General features: G+C 44.2%; 1 protein-coding gene across 5 annotated transcripts in view; it reads right to left on the bottom strand.

Annotated features, from left to right (window-relative positions):
- The window catches only part of KIF2C (kinesin family member 2C), a 181,781-nt gene that overhangs the window by 8,300 nt on the left and 156,183 nt on the right, over positions 1–17,298 (bottom strand). For all 5 annotated transcript variants that reach the window (XM_033917078.1, XM_033917083.1, XM_033917079.1 and 2 more), the window contains one exon: positions 11,148–11,271. In XM_033917078.1, the coding sequence (XP_033772969.1) occupies positions 11,148–11,271 (124 nt within the window). The remainder of the gene's footprint in view (positions 1–11,147; positions 11,272–17,298) is intronic.

The raw sequence follows: 17,298 nt of genomic DNA, 5'->3' as shown, positions 1-17,298 counted from the left end.
GTGCAGCAGGTGGCAGAACGCTCGAGCAGCCAGAAAAATGGCATGAAGTTCTAAAACATTGATGTGACAACTCCGGTCCTCTGCCGACCATAGACCTTGAGTCCGCAGACCGTCCAGATGAGCTCCCCACGCGTACTCCGAAGAGTTCGTGGTCAGGACCTTGCGATGCGGAGGAATGAGAAAGAGCAAACCCCCGGAAAGATTGGAAGAGTTGGTCCACCAACGGAGCGAGCGTCTCAAGGAAGGAGTCACAGTTATAGGGGAGGAGACTGGGTCCCGATCCTGACGCCACTGGGAGGCCAAGGTCCGCTGAGGAAGCCTCAGGTGCAAACAGGCGAACGGAGTGACATGGACCGTCGATGCCATGTGGCCGAGCAGAACCATCATGCGCTGCGCCGAAACTGAGGGCAGCAACGAAACCTGGCGACTCAATCGAAGCAGGACCTCCAACTGTGGCGGGGGGAGGAACGAATGGAGGCGAACCGTGTCCAGCATGGCCCCGATAAACTGAAGGGATTGAGTCGGGCACAACTGAGACTTGGGGAAGTTCATTTCGAACCCCAGACGTTGAAGGAAGATGATAGTCTGTCGGGTCGCTGAAATAACCCCTTCCTTGGAGGACGCCTTGATCAGCCAATCGTCCAGGTAGGGAAACACCTGCAGCCCCCGAGATCTCAGGGCTGCCGCGACCACCACCATACACTTCGTGAAGACTCGAGGGGACGAAGCCAGTCCAAAGGGGAGGACCCGATACTGGAGGTGCAACTCCCCCACCTGGAACCTGAGGAACTTGCGGAAGGCGGGATGCACCAGAACATGAGTATATGCTTCCTTCAGGTCCAGGGAGCACATCCAGTCCCCCGATTCTAACAGAGGGTACAGGACTGGAAGGGACAACATACGGAACTTCTCCCGGACAAGGAACTTGATGAGCCTCCGGAGGTCCAGAATGGGGCGCAAGTCCCCTGTCTTCTTCGGGACCAAAAAGTAACGGGAGTAAAACCCCCGTCCCCTTTGGTTCAGGGGCACGGGCTCCACCGCCCGAAGGCTCAACAAGGACCTGGCTTCCGACAGGAGAAGAGGAAGCTGGTCTCGACAGCCAAGAGAAGCCCCCGGCGGATGTTCTGGCGGCATGGTTAAGAAGTTTAGCGAGTAACCCTCGGAGATGATCCGGAGCACCCAAGCGTCCGACGTGATCTCGGCCCAGGCTGGAAGAAAGGCCTGCAATCGGCCCCCGATAGGAAGGGGATCCTTTGACAGTGCGGAGGGGGCCCGCCCCCAACCGCGCATCACGTCAAAAAGACGGAGCCGGTTTAGACGCCCCTTGCGCCTGAGGCTTTGGTTGGGACGCTCTGCCCTGCTGAGGGGGATGCCGGGGCGGAGGCCTCGAGAAAGCCGGCGTCGACTTCTGCGGGTATCGCCGCGGACATTTAATGCTTGTCGACATTTAATGAGAAAAGTCTAAACGGCTTCTGTGGCGGGGCCCGGGGTTTAGGACGGACCAATGAGGCGATAGAGCGCTCATGTTCAGACAAGCGTTTGGTCGCCGCCTCCAAGGACTCATCGAACAACTCGGAGCCCACACATGGAAGATTGGCCAGACGTTCTTGCAAGTTCGGGTCCATATCCAGGGTACGAAGCCATGCGAGACGGCGCATCGCCACCGCAAAGGCGGATACACGAGAGGCCAACTCAAACGCATCGTAAACTGCGTGAAAAAGGTAGAGACGCAGCTGAGACAAATTGGCCATAAAGGTACCAAAATCCCCCTTATGGGAATCCGGCATGACCCCATAATACCTGGGCAACGCCTTCACCATCTGCCTTAAATAGGATGAGAAGGTGAATGCGTAATTAAGGACCCTGGCAGCCATCATGGAGTTGGAATAGAGGCGACGACCAAACTTGTCCAGGGTCCGTCCCTCCCGCCCGGGGGGGACCGCAGCAGAGACCCTAGAAGGCTGAGACTTTTTCAACGCCGACTCCACCAGCAACGACTGGTGGGACAGCTGTGCTTTGTCGAAGCCCTTGCAAGGGACCGTACAGTACTTCGACTCCATCTTTGATGGAACCGCTGTGACTGTAAGAGGGGAGTCCAAGTTTCTCAGGAAGGTCTGATGTAGAACCTTGTTGAGAGGCAGACGAGGAGCCTCCCTTGGGGGAGAGGGCAAATCCTGCTCCTCCAAAAATTCCTTCGTGTATTGAGAGCCTGACATAAGGTCAAGGTCCAAAGCCCTCCCCATCTCAAGCACAAATCTGGAAAAGGAGGAGGGCTTCGAAGGCGGAGAGGGAGATCGAGAAGCCCGCGTCACCAAAAAAGAAGGGGAAGCCTCACGGGAGTAACGAGACTCCTTACCGGTGCCAGACCCCGAACCCCAAGAAGCCGCACCCAGTGACCTCGACGGGGTCGGGGACCGCCCATGCCCTGAGGAACCCCTGCGGGAAGTCCCCGGGGTATGAGGCACCGAGGCACGCCCCTTCCGTCTCGGCGAAGAGTCCCTCGAAAACTCCACCTCGGAGGAACGGAAAAGCCTCGGATTATCAAGGCGGAGCTCGGAGACCCGCAGGGTCTCAGCCTCGGTCGGCGAGGAGCGACTACGGCGTCGAGGAGAGCCCCGTTGACGTTTGGGCTTCCTCGGCCGATGCTTCGCCCGAGGCCGACCCGAGTGAGAGGAGCCCTGGGAGGACCTCGACGAGGAAGAAGAGGAAGAGATCCTCCGAACCCTCTGCACCTTGTCCCGAGGCCGCACGCTCCGCTCAGGCTGGTCAACCGAGGTCGAGGGCAAGGTCGGGGTCGAGGCCGAAGCCACCCCGAGGGCCGAAGTCGAGGGTACCGAGACCGAGGCCGCTGAAGCCGAAGACGGCTGGAGGTGCGCGAGGGCACCGGACAGTTCCGAGGCAATGAGCGCACGGAGCAAGTCTTGAAAGACAGGAACCCCCATCATAGTCGGCAGATCCTGGGCCGGCGGGTGCGACCTCGAGGGCGACCTCGGTCTCGAGTATTCCCGCGGGGCACCCGACTTCGACGCTCGGGGCGGGGCCGAGGACGACCCACCTGCCCCCGTCGATGAGCCCGAGGATGGCTTCTTCGAGGCTGGAAGAGAAGAAGGAAGTGAGGACTTACCCACCGTCGACTTAGGGGTCGAAGACGCCGGCTTCGACAAAGCAGGCTGTCGAGTGAGGTCGAGGGAGTCGAGGCCGAGGTCAAGGCCGGGGCCGAAGTCGAGGCCGACGTAGAGGCCTTCCCCGCCGCGGGGTCGACAGCGAAGAGCTCCGCCATCCGAGCGCGACAGCGGCGGAGAGCTCTCGGCTGAAAAGTAGAGCACCGAGTGCAGGAGTCGGTCGGGTGCTCAGGACCCAGACAAAGTAAGCAGCACCGGTGGGGATCGGTGATGGAAAGCAGCCGATCGCACCGGGTGCACTTTTTAAAGCCCGTCAAGGGACGGGACATGGGCCCAAAAACCGGCCGGGAACGAACGAGGTCCCGCAGCCGCGGCTACCGGGAGCCCCCGGAGCCGAACGAAAAAGGTTTTTTTTGTTTTTTTTTACGAAAAAAGAAACACGAACAAAATAAAAACACAAATTAAGCACAGCGACCGAGAAAAAACCACTCAGCCGCAGTGTCAGAAGGCAAATTAAAAGAGCACAAATTCCACAGGGCTTCTTGCTCCGCGGAAAAAACTGAACTGAGGACCACGAGGTGGGGATGCGCCCTCTAGTGGGCAAGAAGGCATGCACATGCGTGGTGCAGCATAGCAAACTTGAAACTTCAATCAAGTTTGCTTGAAAAGCTGTCCGCGCTGGGGCTCCTTAGATGACGTCACCCACATGTGAGAATATCATGCCTGCTTGTCCTGGGATAATAACAAATGCTAACAACTATCAATTCAACTATTAGGAAAACAAGATCCCTTGGCTGAGAAAGGATATCATTATTCAAATGCACTTCACTTTGATTTTCCTTCATCCAGCCGAATTCCTGCCAAAAAGGCTGTCAACTGGAATGGTTCAAAGAATACATATTTCTTCATATGGTATTGTATTACGCATTTACAAGGGTGTCGAAGGAAAAAAGTCCCACCAAGAGATGTAATACCTGGCTTCATCAAAAGAAACTCGCCTTCTCCTCTGGGTTTCCCGTGCCAAGTCTGGAAACATTAATATTTTTTGTCCAAGAAATTCTTTCATTTTATTTCTAAAGAACAATCTAAGCAACCAATTTTTATCTGGAGCAAGAGCCACAGTAAGAAGCAATGTTGCCGGAGATACTAGCTCTCTGTCCGAAAGTTCCAAGATTGCTGAAACATTAAGTGGTTGATTATTCTCCTGTTGTTTAGATGGTGATTTAATAGCTTTCATTGGTAGGTAATATACTTGAGTAAGTGGTGGTAATGTATCCTCTGGAATACCCAAAATCTCCAACATATAACGTTTCAACATATCCCTAGGTGTCACCGAGGCTATCCTAGGAAAGTTAATCAGTCGGAGATTATTATTACGAGAAAAATTCTCCAAAGATCCCAGTTTTCTATGCATATTTGTATTATCTTTTATTATTGCTTCATTAAGCTATTTTGATACTTTTAACTCCTGTTGTATATTCTCAATAGAATTCTTAGATTCACCAATTTCAACTTTTATGTTTTTTATCTCAGTTTCTTGAAAATTAATTTTATTTTCCAGCTGCAAAAGCTGGGGCTTGACAGACTTGGCCAGGTCAGCCACTAAATCCCAAATTGAGTCCAGTGTTACTTCTCTGGGTTTTTCAATAACATATGAAGAATTAAAAGTTTGAATAGTCTCACCCGTTTTCAGCTGTTCCTGGTAATCCTTCTGCTGGCCTGAAGTAGACCCTGATGTTTCAAAGTCCTCGGTATTTCTTGGACTCACCTGAAAACTCAGGGAGTCCATTTCCACGCTCCCCTCTCTGTTCTCCCTGGCCTCCGAGGGTAGATGCCTGCCTTCTCCTGGCAGCTCCTCCACTTGTGGGGAGCTGGTAACCTGAGGAGGTGGGGAGGTGCCCTAGCGTCGGGGCTCAGTGTTGTCTCTAGCCCCAGGGAGATCACCTCATTTCCGCCCCTCTGAGGCGTCTCCAGCGGGGGTGCCGACGCTGCCGGGATATCCTGCATCCGACGCAGGAGTTCTTCTATATTGCCGAACGAGGGGACCGCCGAACTCCGCGAGGCTCCAGCGGCGCTGCGACCTCTGCTCTTCGGCATTCTAAGTAGGTAAAGCTATTCGGGAGAAACTTTTTTTTTCAGAAAGTCTCCTCCGGCGTGCTGTTCAGCGTCCGGGACCGTCGGCCATCTTGGATCTCGCCCCTGGAGCATCTTCAATGCTGTTTCTAATTCTTTTGATATAGGCTCCTCTAAACTTTTTTTTATATGCACAGGAATTTTAGGCCCCTCAATCAGATTATAAAATTCTATACCATCTTTTCCTCTATTTTTATAAGGCTCAGAAGAATATAGGTCTTTAAAAGTTTAGAAATTGACTTAAAATGCTTCCAATTTGAGTATGTATCTCTCCTTTCTCATCCTTTATTGCAATAATTTTTGTTTTTCTTTTCTTCGCTTTAAGATAATTTGCCAATAATCTTCCCGCCTTATTTGAATTACCATAATACAAAGTTTTGTAACTTTCCTTACAAATTTTGATGATATCTCATTATATTTGCCCTTTGCTTTTAATAAAGCCTGCAGGGTATCTTGCTCCCATTTATCAACCAATTTAGCTTCAAATGTTTAATTTCTTTTTCCAGATCAGAAAATTGTTTTTTAAGTTGTTTTCTAATATATGCCGAATACGAGATAATATTACCTCTCATGGTAACCTTAAATGCATCCCATAATGTTTCTATGGTAATTTCTTCCGAAGTATTAATTTGAAAAAATTCAATCATTTTTAATTTAAATTCTTCAAGGAAATTTGAATCCGCAATCAATGTATTATCGAATCTCCAAACAGACCTGCTATACTCTTGCTCCTGAAACTTAAACTCAATCAACACACCTCCATGATCAGACAAAATGATAGTGTCTATGGATGCTTTTGTCACTTGTTGTACTAATTGATTTGAAACAAAAATATAATCTATTCTTGAAAAAGATTTATGAACTTGTGAACAAAAAGAAAATTCCTGCTCATTAAAATGAAGTATTCACCATATATCTTTCAAATCACTAGATTGTATCAAATTATCTAACCCTAAGGACTTCATAATTTTACTTGGTTTTTTTATCCATTAATGGATCCAAAACAGCATTTAAATCTCCAGCTACCACTAAATTAGAAGCAGTCAGTGATTTGTATTTGGGGCGTACACATTAAACAGTTCCAGGTTATTATTTCCCATGCTCATTCTTACATGTACCCACCTACCCAAGGGATCAGAATCAATCAATTGAAAATTAGCTGTATTCTTTTTATTTATTAATATGGCAACCCAAGCTTTTTTGCCAAGAGCAGGGGCAAAAAACTGTTTTACCCAATGCCCTTCCAACTTTTGACTCTGAAGCATTTTTTTCTTCTTTATTTGATGGTTAAGGCCATTAACATTTAATGAGAAAAGTTTAACCTCCATTATATATTTTGTTTTCTAAGTAATCAGATGTAATTAAATTAAAATGAACAGACACCATTTCCAATATTTTAAAATTTTGCACATAAAATTTTCCTATCCCTAATATTTTCTTCTCTACCCTTCTCCCCACCCTCCCTCCCCAAATCTATTAATAGTGTTAACTTGGTGACACACATATTAGATCAGGCAATGATAAACTCCCTATAGACCCTCTTTAAAACAATATTCAAAAATAAGTCACATAAGAAATACTTATTAGATATGATAATTGTTCATAGAACTTATTCTAATTCATAAATTATACAATACCAATTTAATGATTTTGTATGCATTTTAGAAACCTTTAAATTAATATCATATATTAGTATACCTATACAACCAATTATATTCCAGTTATAATTAATATTAATATATTTTAATATGATTAATCCATCTTCATATATATAAAACCTTACACTAAAGACTTTTACATCTAAGATTAGAGATCAATATTGGCTTCAAATTCCTTAGTTCCATTAATCAACTTATATAACTTATGATATAGCAATTCATTAATAAACATCTATAATTTGTCTTCTTATTTATGTTTAATTAAAACCTTAATAAAATTTTATCAATCTTAATTATTCCCAGCTTATATAATTTAATATTCAGAACAAATTTTAGTTTATTGAATCTGCATAAGATTTAAACATAACATCTATCTTTTGGGGAATGTATTACATTACCTTTTAATTAAATCAATTTCTTAAATTAAATCAATTTATTTTAATAATAAAACTCCAATGAAAAACCCATATATAAAAGTAAGCACACTTAAAACCAGAGTCTATTTCTTATATTGCATTTAATATATGAGATATAAATAAATAAATGTAGATTCATTTCTATCTATATAATACTTTCTTTTGAAAATTCACCTTTATGGAACTATTATCGCCTTTCTCCTTCTACATTCTAAAACTGAATTACTTATATTTATCTGAAGTATAGTTAAAACCAAAATTAATAAAATATCTTATTTTGTTTCACTTACAAATCCTCCTATGAACCATGAATCTACAAGAATATATTTAAGCAGTTTTAATTACTGAGGTATTGATTCCCGAAAATAAAACTTTTATATTTCCTCTCAAACCAACTAACAAAACTCCTCCACATGACATTGTTCCATACTCTCGAAGTTTCTGCATCAGAAGCTTTAAACTGATCCATCTTCCTCTTGCTTTGACATAGAAAGTTATACTATTATTATACATTCTTTCATCTTATCACGAACGTCCTTGACGAATCAATTACTGAAATACATAAATTTAAAAAAATTTGGGGGCCGTTGATTACTTATTCTAATGATCAGACATCTTAAACACCTTGGTATTAGATAAGGTATAGGGGGGGTGGGATTGGGAAAGATAATTGTGGTTTTTTTTATTATTTATTTATCATATTTTCCATAAAAAATATCAAGTATCCACTTGTACAGAAAGATAGAGTTATCTAATGAACACAAAACACAAAATTTTGTTGTATTTAACACTATCAAAAAGAAATGTAGCTTAACTCCAGCTCAAGTCCACAAATCATAGATCCAAGAAGTAATAACAGCGAGCATTAAAATATAAAGAAAGAAAAACAGGAAATTCAGTCAGCTGAAAAGTATCCAAATTAATTCAATGAGCTCTCATGATGTCCCTGCATTCAGGTGCGCAGCCAACAAGAAAGTAGTCAGTTAAGAGTAGGGTCAAAGAAAACGTATTTTTGCTTTTGATATAATATCACACATTTACATGGGTGTCTTAGAAAGAAAGAAGCTCCAAGAGCAATAACTCCCGGTTTTAAGATCAAAAATTCGATGTCGTTTTTGGGTTTCTCGTGCCAGGTCAGGAAACATTTGTATTTTGTGTCCCAAGAATTCTTGTAATTTATTATTAAAGTAAAGTCTTAATAACCATTGTTTATCTGGTGCCAAGGCAACTGTGAGAAGTAGAGTTGCTGGTGTCATGTTTCCCTGTCTGACTGTTCCAGAATTGTCGAAATGTCTAATAACTTTTGGTCCATTGGTAATTCCTGTGATTTTGAATGTTATCCTCCTTCCCTTCGTATAGGCAAATAGTAGACCTGGGTAAACGGCGGCAGCAGTTCTTCTGAAATTCCCAATATCTCTACCATATATCGTTTCAACATATCTCGCGGAGGTATTGTTGCCACTCTGGGAAAGTTAATTAGTCTGAGATTGTTATTGCGAGAAATATTGTCCAATGCTTCCAATTTCCTTCTCAAATTTGTATTATCTCGCATTAATGTTTCTGTTAGCTGTTTGGTGACCGTATTTGAATTTTTTAACTCTTGCATATCAGTCTGTATATTTGTTATATGTATATCATGGGTATTTAATTTTTGTTCAACTTGGCACAATTGAGGCTTAATAGATTTGGCCAGATCTGCCACTAGATCCCAAATTGCTTCTAGGGTTATTTCTTGGGGCTTATCTATTGTGGTTTATTTTTTAGGCACAATTTTACACAGTTCAACTGACCTCTCCTCTTGTAGATGTCCCTCCTGAATGCTGTATTCCCTCTTGTTGGTAACAGCCTCAGACACCTCAGGGCTCTCCAAATGGGAGTCCTGCTCCAATTCCAAGCTCCCCTCTCTGATATTCAAAGCCTCACAGGAGGGGAGCTCACCACCTTCCAGTAGCTCCTCCTCTCTTGGGGTGCTGGCTGTCCGAGGTAGAGGTGCTCTAGCGTTGGGGCTAAGGGAGATCTCTAGTCCTGGGGAGACCGCCTGCAGCTCGCCACCAAGTGCCTCCATCGGGTGAGCCGACACCGCTACAGATACTGCCTGCATCCGGCGGAGAAGTTCGTCGATACTGCCGACTCTGACAGGGTCAGGGCGCCGCGAGGCTGCAGCGGCGCTTCAGCCCCTTCTTTTTGGCATTCTAACACAAAGAAAAGTTTGTTGAAGAAACAGGTAGATTGTTTATTCGCCCGAAAGTCTGAGCCAGGACGCTCAGCTAACCGTCCCTGCGGCCATCTTGGATCGCGTCCAGAGCAACCAAGATAATAATTGTTAATTGTTCCAGTATTAATAAATGGGTGGGTGGAAAGGGATTCTTTTATATTTATTGTCAAGTGATTTGTTTAAAAATTTTTCTGATTGAATATTATACACTTGTTGTAAGACTTGAAAATGAATAAAGATTAAAAAAAAAATTACTGAAATACAAACTGGCTCCAAACAACGAATCATCCGCTTCTACCAAGTAACCACTTTCATGAAACTCCTCAAACTCCTCTGAGGAGCCTGCTGAAGAGGATGAAGGAGATATCTTCCCCAGTTCTAGCTTAGAATCCGATTACTCTCCACAACTTGTAGCGGGTGCTTTCCTTACCGCAGTGATGAGCTTGACCTGTGCACCCCAATTTTACCTAATACCTCATTGGGTGCAGTCTGCAGTGCAGTATAATGGTGAGGCAATGTTAGGATGAGTCCACGGGAGAGATCATGTGCAGCCCGCGCACTCATGAATGACAGCGCTGGGTCTTGCATTACATTACGTTCTAGGCAGCTCAAGGCATGTTTGACTGCGTCCTTCATTTGGAGTATTGAGATTAAGCATCAAATTACTGTGTCTCAATGGCCACAAATTTGGTCTTGGAGGATGAGATGTACAATGTTTGCATCTATGAGACAAACTTGTTTTTTTCTTTTACATAGAGCATTATGGACCCCGGTTCGTTTACAAAAGTTAGATAGCTCTAAATCTAACAGATATTGGCATTGTAATCTTGAAGCAGGGACTATTGTTCTATTGTCCATTTATTTTGGCCTTTTGGAAATCAATTTGGGGCCAAATAAATTGTTTACTGGAAAATCCGTTTGCTTTATCATATGATACTGTATTATTTGGCATATCAATGAGAGCTAAGAGCCAAATATCATCTAAGAATAAGCTTTTACTAATTATGACAGGAGTGGCCGTACAACAAATAACAAGTAATTGGAAAAATTGGAGGAGACTTAACTATAGTTTTTGGTGGAATTCGTTGTCACATATATAAAATGGAAAAAATAGCTATACAGAAAAAATTTCAAGAGGTATGGGGGCCATTAACAAAATATTGCAATGAATAGATTTCATTTTCCCTTAATAGTATAAGTTTAACATGGGGGAGGGGGGATAACTTATGAGTTTTTAGTAATGGGAATGAAAAAATGAACCTACTTATTAAAGATATAAATAAGTAATATATAAAATGAAAGGGGTGGGAGGGAAGGGGATAAAATATATAATTTGATTTATTGCTGAATATTAAGTGTTTTATTAAGTTCATTTGATTGTACCTGTTGATGCTCTTATTGTAAGTCTGATAAATGAATAAAGATTTTATTAAAAAAAAAAAGAACTGTTACATGTGTTTAGTAGTATAAACAGATTTTAAAAAAGTAGTGAACTCAGAACAGCTCATTTGAGAGAAGTGGCTACAGAATAAAACCAAAAAGTGCATAATTTAGTATTTGCATGTCTACCAATGAGCCATTTATTTTCTAGCTGAGTACATACCTCCTAGAGCCAGCAGCATATGGGATCGCTCTTGGATAAGGTATTCCAACTGGTTTACAAACTTCTCTAGATCATAGTCTGGTTGCTCTGTCATTTCTAATAACTCTGTCCATTCAGGATCTTTCTGTAGCTCAGAACACAGCAAAAATAGGTAAAATTTACTTGGAGCATCTTGTATCAAGAAACTGACAAGTCTTAAGACTTTTTTTTAAAGATTTTATTTATTCATTTTTGAATTCTTATAACAAGTGAATTAAACATATTATAATCAATTATCATATGACACTTGTATTTACAAACAAATCATCTTATGATATAAAATAAGTCCCCCCCTTTTGTCAAAATTCCTATTTCCATATGATATACATTCCCCATCCCACCCCTATATATCTACTACCAATGTGCTAAGATATCTGATCATTAGAATAATTAGTCAATGGTTCCCAAAATTTTTTTGAAATTATGAAGATTCCCTTGTTGTAATGCTAATACCTTAAGTCTTAAGACTTAAGACCATCTTAAACACTAAATTCATACTATTTCCATTCCTGTTCAGCTTTACAGCTAAGATAGCTGATGAATTTACTTCTGGTGGAAATAATCAGCACTGATAACTTCTTTCGTTCTGGTTGTAATACCTTTCTTGATAATACCTAGCATTCTCTTCGCCTTCTTAGAGGCCGCTGTGCATTGTGCCGACGGCTTCATTGTCTTGCCCACTATTACCCCCAAGTCCTTTTCTAGGGCACTTTCACCCATTATCAGCCCTCCCATCGTATAGCTGTACTTCGGGGTTTTGTTTCCTACATGCAAGACTTTACATTTCTCTACATTAAACTTCATCTGCCATCTCGTCGCCCACTCTTCTAGTTTGTTCAGGTCCCTTTGTAAATCCTCACAGTCCTCTTTAGTCCCAACTCCACTAAATAGTTTGGTGTCGTCTGCAAATTTTATTACTTCGCACTTCGTCCGTTTCTAGATCATTTATAAATACATTGAACAGCAGCGGTCCAAGTACCGACCCCTGTGGAACACCACTCGTGACTCTCCTCCAGTCAGAGTACTGGCCCTTTACTCCTACCCTTTGCTTCCTATCCGCCAATCAATTTTTGATCCATCTATGTATGTCTCCTTCCACCCCATGGTTCTTCAGTTTCCGTAGTAGGCGTTCATGGGGTACCTTGTCAAAGGCTTTTTGGAAATCCAAGTATACGAAAAACTTATTGTAATGAGTAAACACCATTTTCTATTGAAATTTACACCGTTTAATGTTGGGGGGAGGTATAATTTTTTATTATTCATATTGGGAAAATAATAGAGGAATGATGGGTGGGAAGGGTGGTAATTTTATGTATTGTAAGACAAATTAGAAAGAATATCAAGTGATGTGTTTAATTGTATTGTTTTATTGTTTGTACCTTGTAAGATTGAAAATGAATAAAGAATTAAAAAAACAAACAAACCAAGTATACAAAAACACAAACAGCACAGTTACTTACCGTAACAGGTGTTATCCAGGGACAGCAGGCAGATATTCTTGACTGATGGGTGACGGCACCGACGGAGCCCCGGTACGGACAATTTTAGAGTGATTGCACTCTAAGAACTTTTAGAAAGTTCTAGCTCGGCCGCACCGCGCACGCGCGAGTGCCTTCCCGCCCGACAGAGGCGCGCGGTCCCTCAGTTAGTATAAGCCAGCTAAGAAGCCAACCCGGGGAGGTGGGTGGGACGCAAGAATATCTGCCTGCTGTCCCTGGATAACACCTGTTACGGTAAGTAACTGTGCTTTATCCCAGGACAAGCAGGCAGCATATTCTTGACTGATGGGTGACCTCTAAGCTAACAAAAAGAGGGATGGAGGGAAGGTTGGCCATTAAGAAAACAAATTTTGTAAAACAGACTGGCCGAAGTGACCATCCCTTCTGGAGAATGCATCCAGACAATAATGAGATGTAAAAGTGTGAACTGAGGACCAAGTAGCAGCTTTGCAGATTTCCTCAATAGGAGTGGAACGGAGGAAAGCTACAGATGCTGCCATTGCTCTGACTCTATGGGCCGTGACAGAACCTTCCAGTGTCAGTCCGGTCTGAGCATAACAGAATGAAATGCACGCTGCCAGCCAATTAGACAACGTACGTTTAGAAACAGGACGTCCCAATTTATTCGGATCAAAGGACAGAAAAAGCTGGGGAACTGATCTGTGGGGTTTCGTACGCTCCAGATAGTAAGCAAGAGCCCTTTTACAATCCAAAGTATGCAGAGCTTGTTCCCCAGAATGAGAATGAGGTTTTGGAAAGAAAACCGGTAGAACAATGGATTGGTTGAGATGAAATTCAGAAACAACCTTGGGGAGAAACTTTGGATGTGTACGCAGAACCACCTTGTCATGGTGAAAAACCGTAAAAGGTGGATCTGCAACCAGTGCATGAAGCTCACTGACTCTCCTGGCAGAGGTAAGAGCAATAAGGAAAAGTACTTTCCAAGTGAGAAATTTGAAAGGAGAAGTAGCTAAAGGTTCAAATGGAGGTTTCATTAAAGCTGAAAGAACCACATTGAGATCCCAGATAACCGGAGGGGCTTTAAGAGGTGGTTTCACATTGAAAAGCCCACGCATGAACCTGGACACCAGGGGATGAGCTGAAAGAAGTTTTCCATGGACTGGCTCATGAAAAGCTGCAATGGCACTGAGGTGGACTCTGATGGAAGAGGACTTAAGGCCAGAGTCGGACAAAGAAAGAAGATAATCTAACAACGTCTCCACTGCCAGGGAAGTGGGATCAAGATGATGAAGAAGACACCAGGAAGAAAATCTCGTCCACTTTTGATGGTAACATTGTAGAGTGGCTGGTTTCCTGGAGGCATCCAGAATGGAACGAACGGGCTGAGACAAAAGAGTATCAGTCGAGTTCAGCCCGAGAGATACCAAGCCGTCAGGTGTAGAGACTGGAGGTTGGGATGCAGAAGGGTTCCCCGCTGTTGCGTAAGCAGAGAAGGAAACAGAGGAAGAAGAAAAGGTTCCCTGGAACTGAGTTGAAGTAGAAGGGAGAACCAATGTTGCCTGGGCCACCTCGGAGCAATCAGAATCATGGTGGCTCGTTCCCTCTTGAGCTTGAACAAGGTTCTCAACATGAGAGGCAGAGGAGGGAAAGCATACAGGAACAGATTCGACCAGTCGAGGAGAAAAGCATCTGCTGTTAGACGGTGCGGAGAGTAAAGTCTGGAGCAGAATAGGGGCAGCTGATGATTGTGAGGAGCTGCAAAGAGGTCTATCTGAGGAGTGCCCCATTGATCGAAGATAGACTGCAGAGTTACGGGATCGAGTGTCCACTCGTGAGGTTGGAGAATTCTGCTGAGTTTGTCCGCTAAAGAATTCTGAGCCCCCTGAATGTATATAGCTTTCAGGAAGAGATGATGATCTATGGCCCAAGTCCAGATCTTCTGGGCTTCCTGGCATAAAAGGCGAGAGCCTGTCCCACCCTGTTTGTTGATGTAGTACATCGCAACCTGATTGTCTGTGCACAACAGAAGGACCTGAGGAAAGAGAAGATGTTGGAAGGCCTTGAGGGCGTAAAACATCGCTCTGAGTTCCAGGAAATTGATTTGATGCTTCCTTTCCTGGGCTGACCAAAGACCTTGAGTCTGGAACTCGTTCAAGTGAGCTCCCCATGCATACAGAGAGGCGTCGGTGGTGATGACTAGTTGATGAGGAGGCTGATGGAACAGAAGACCTCTGGATAGATTTGAGGATACCAACCACCATTGAAGAGACTGACGAAGAGATGATGTCACAGATATGTGTCGTGAGCAAGGATCCGACGCTTGGGACCACTGGGTAGCAAGGGTCCATTGAGGAGTGCGCAGGTGAAGACGGGCGTGAGGTGTGACATGAACTGTGGATGCCATGTGCCCCAAGAGTACCATCATTTGTCTTGCTGAGATGGAAGGCAGTGGAAGCACCTGCTGACATAGAGACTGAAGAGTCTGGAGACGATTGGATGGTAGGAAAGCTCTCATTAGGAGTGTATCCAGGATCGCTCCAATGAATTGAAGTCTCTGAGTGGGAATGATATGAGATTTGGGTAGATTGATCTCGAATCCCAGAAGTTGTAGAAACTGGATGGTTTGGTTGGTGGCCAGAAGAACTGCTTGAGCGGATGTGGCTTTGATCAACCAATCGTCCAGGTAAGGAAATACATGAAGGTGGTGAGAGCGTAGAAATGCCGCTACCACAATGAGACATTTGGTGAATACCCTTGGAGATGAGGCAAGACCGAAGGGCAGTACCTTGTACTGGTAATGACAATGATTGATCATGAATCGGAGATATGGTCTTGAGGTTACATTGATCGGTATGTGAGTGTAAGCCTCTTTGAGATCGAGGGAGCATAGCCAGTCGTTTTGATTTAGAAGGGGATAAAGGATGGCTAAAGAAAGCATCTTGAATTTTTCTTTTACTAGATGAATGTTGAGATCGCGAAGATCCAGGATGGGTCTGAGATCTCCTGTTTTTTTGGGGACTAGAAAGTAACGGGAGTAGAATCCCTGCCCCTTTTGATCTAGAGGAACTTCCTCTATAGCGTTCAGAAGGAGGAGGGATTGGACCTCCTGAATAAGGAGGGCCGATTGAGGACTGTTCAAAGCAGACTCTTTTGGCAGGCTTTGAGGTGGAAGAGTCTGAAAGTTGAGAGAGTAGCCGTGGCGGATGATGTTGAGGACCCATTGGTCCGACGTGATTACTTCCCACCGGCTGAGGAACAGAGAAAGTCGACCTCCTATAGGCTGAGGCAGGAGAGCAGGAATAGGGATACTGGCTATACTGTGGAGAATGAAGTCAAAAGGGCTGTGACTTCTGCTGAGGAGGTTGTTTTACAGCTTGTTGCTGCTGCTGTTGTCTGGGAGGCTGACGTTGTTGTTGCCTCTGACGCCTAGGTTGCTGAGCAGTGGTAGTTAATGGACGAGCTGTGAAGCGGCGTTGATAGGCCGATTGCTGCCTATATGGTCTTGGCGGAGGAGGCTTCTTTTTATTTTTAAGCAGGGTATCCCAGCGCGTCTCATGAGCAGAGAGCTTTTGTGTGGTTGAGTCCATGGAATCCCCAAAGAGCTCATCCCCTAGGCATGGGGCGTTGGCTAACCGATCTTGATGGTTAACATCAAGCTCGGATACCCGAAGCCAGGCCAAACGACGCATAGCTACTGACATTGCTGTCGCTCTGGATGTTAGTTCAAAGGTGTCATATATGGATCTAACCATAAACTTACGTAATTGGAGAAGAGACGACAAGCATGTGTGAAAAGCGGGATGCTTTCGTGAAGGAAGATATTTTTCGAAAGAAGCCATGGTGGTAAGGAGATGCTTTAAATAAAAAGAAAAATGAAAAGCATAATTACTAGCCCTATTTGCCAACATAGCATTTTGGTAGAGCCTCTTACCAAATTTATCCATGGCCCTTCCTTCTCTGCCAGGAGGGACAGATGCATATACACTGGCTCCTGAAGTCTTTTTAAGGGTGGATTCGACAAATAAAGATTCATGTGGAAGTTGAGGTTTGTCGAACCCAGGAATGGGAATTACCTTATATAGAGAATCCAGTTTACGTGGGGCCCCTGGGACAGTTAAAGGAGTCTCTAAATTCTTATAGAAAGTTTCCCTCAAGATGTCATGAAGGGGAAGTTTCAAAAATTCCTTTGGAGGCTGATCAAAATCAAGGGCATCCAAAAAAGCTTTAGACTTTTTGGATTCAGCCTCCAAAGGAATGGACAAGGACTCACACATCTCTTTCAAAAAACTAGAGAAAGAGGAAGTGGCCTGTTTGGAGGATGGGTCAGGGACAGCCGAATCCTCCTCCTCTGAGGAACATTCGCCTTCAGAAAGAAAGGGTTCCTCTGAGTCTCCCCACAGATCAGGGTCTCTGACATGGGAAGAATGGTCTCGAGACTCAGGTGTCGACGTTTGCATGTGTCGGGTTTTGCGCACCGACTTACCCGACCTCATCGATACCGAGTCAGGAGAAGTTATCGGTCGCACCGGTGCCGAAGTCTGTACCGATTGATGGTGAGCTCTCGGTTCCGGTGCAAGGACTGGCATCGATACCGATGAGGTTAGGTGAAGCGGTACCGAAACAGTGGAAGCGGGTAACACGGGTTCCACAAT

The sequence above is a fragment of the Geotrypetes seraphini genome, chromosome 12, assembly GCF_902459505.1.
Source record: "Geotrypetes seraphini chromosome 12, aGeoSer1.1, whole genome shotgun sequence".
NCBI lineage: Eukaryota > Metazoa > Chordata > Amphibia > Gymnophiona > Dermophiidae > Geotrypetes > Geotrypetes seraphini.
The sequence above is the reverse complement of the archived record's forward strand: the minus strand, read 5'-3'. Positions and strand labels throughout refer to the sequence as shown.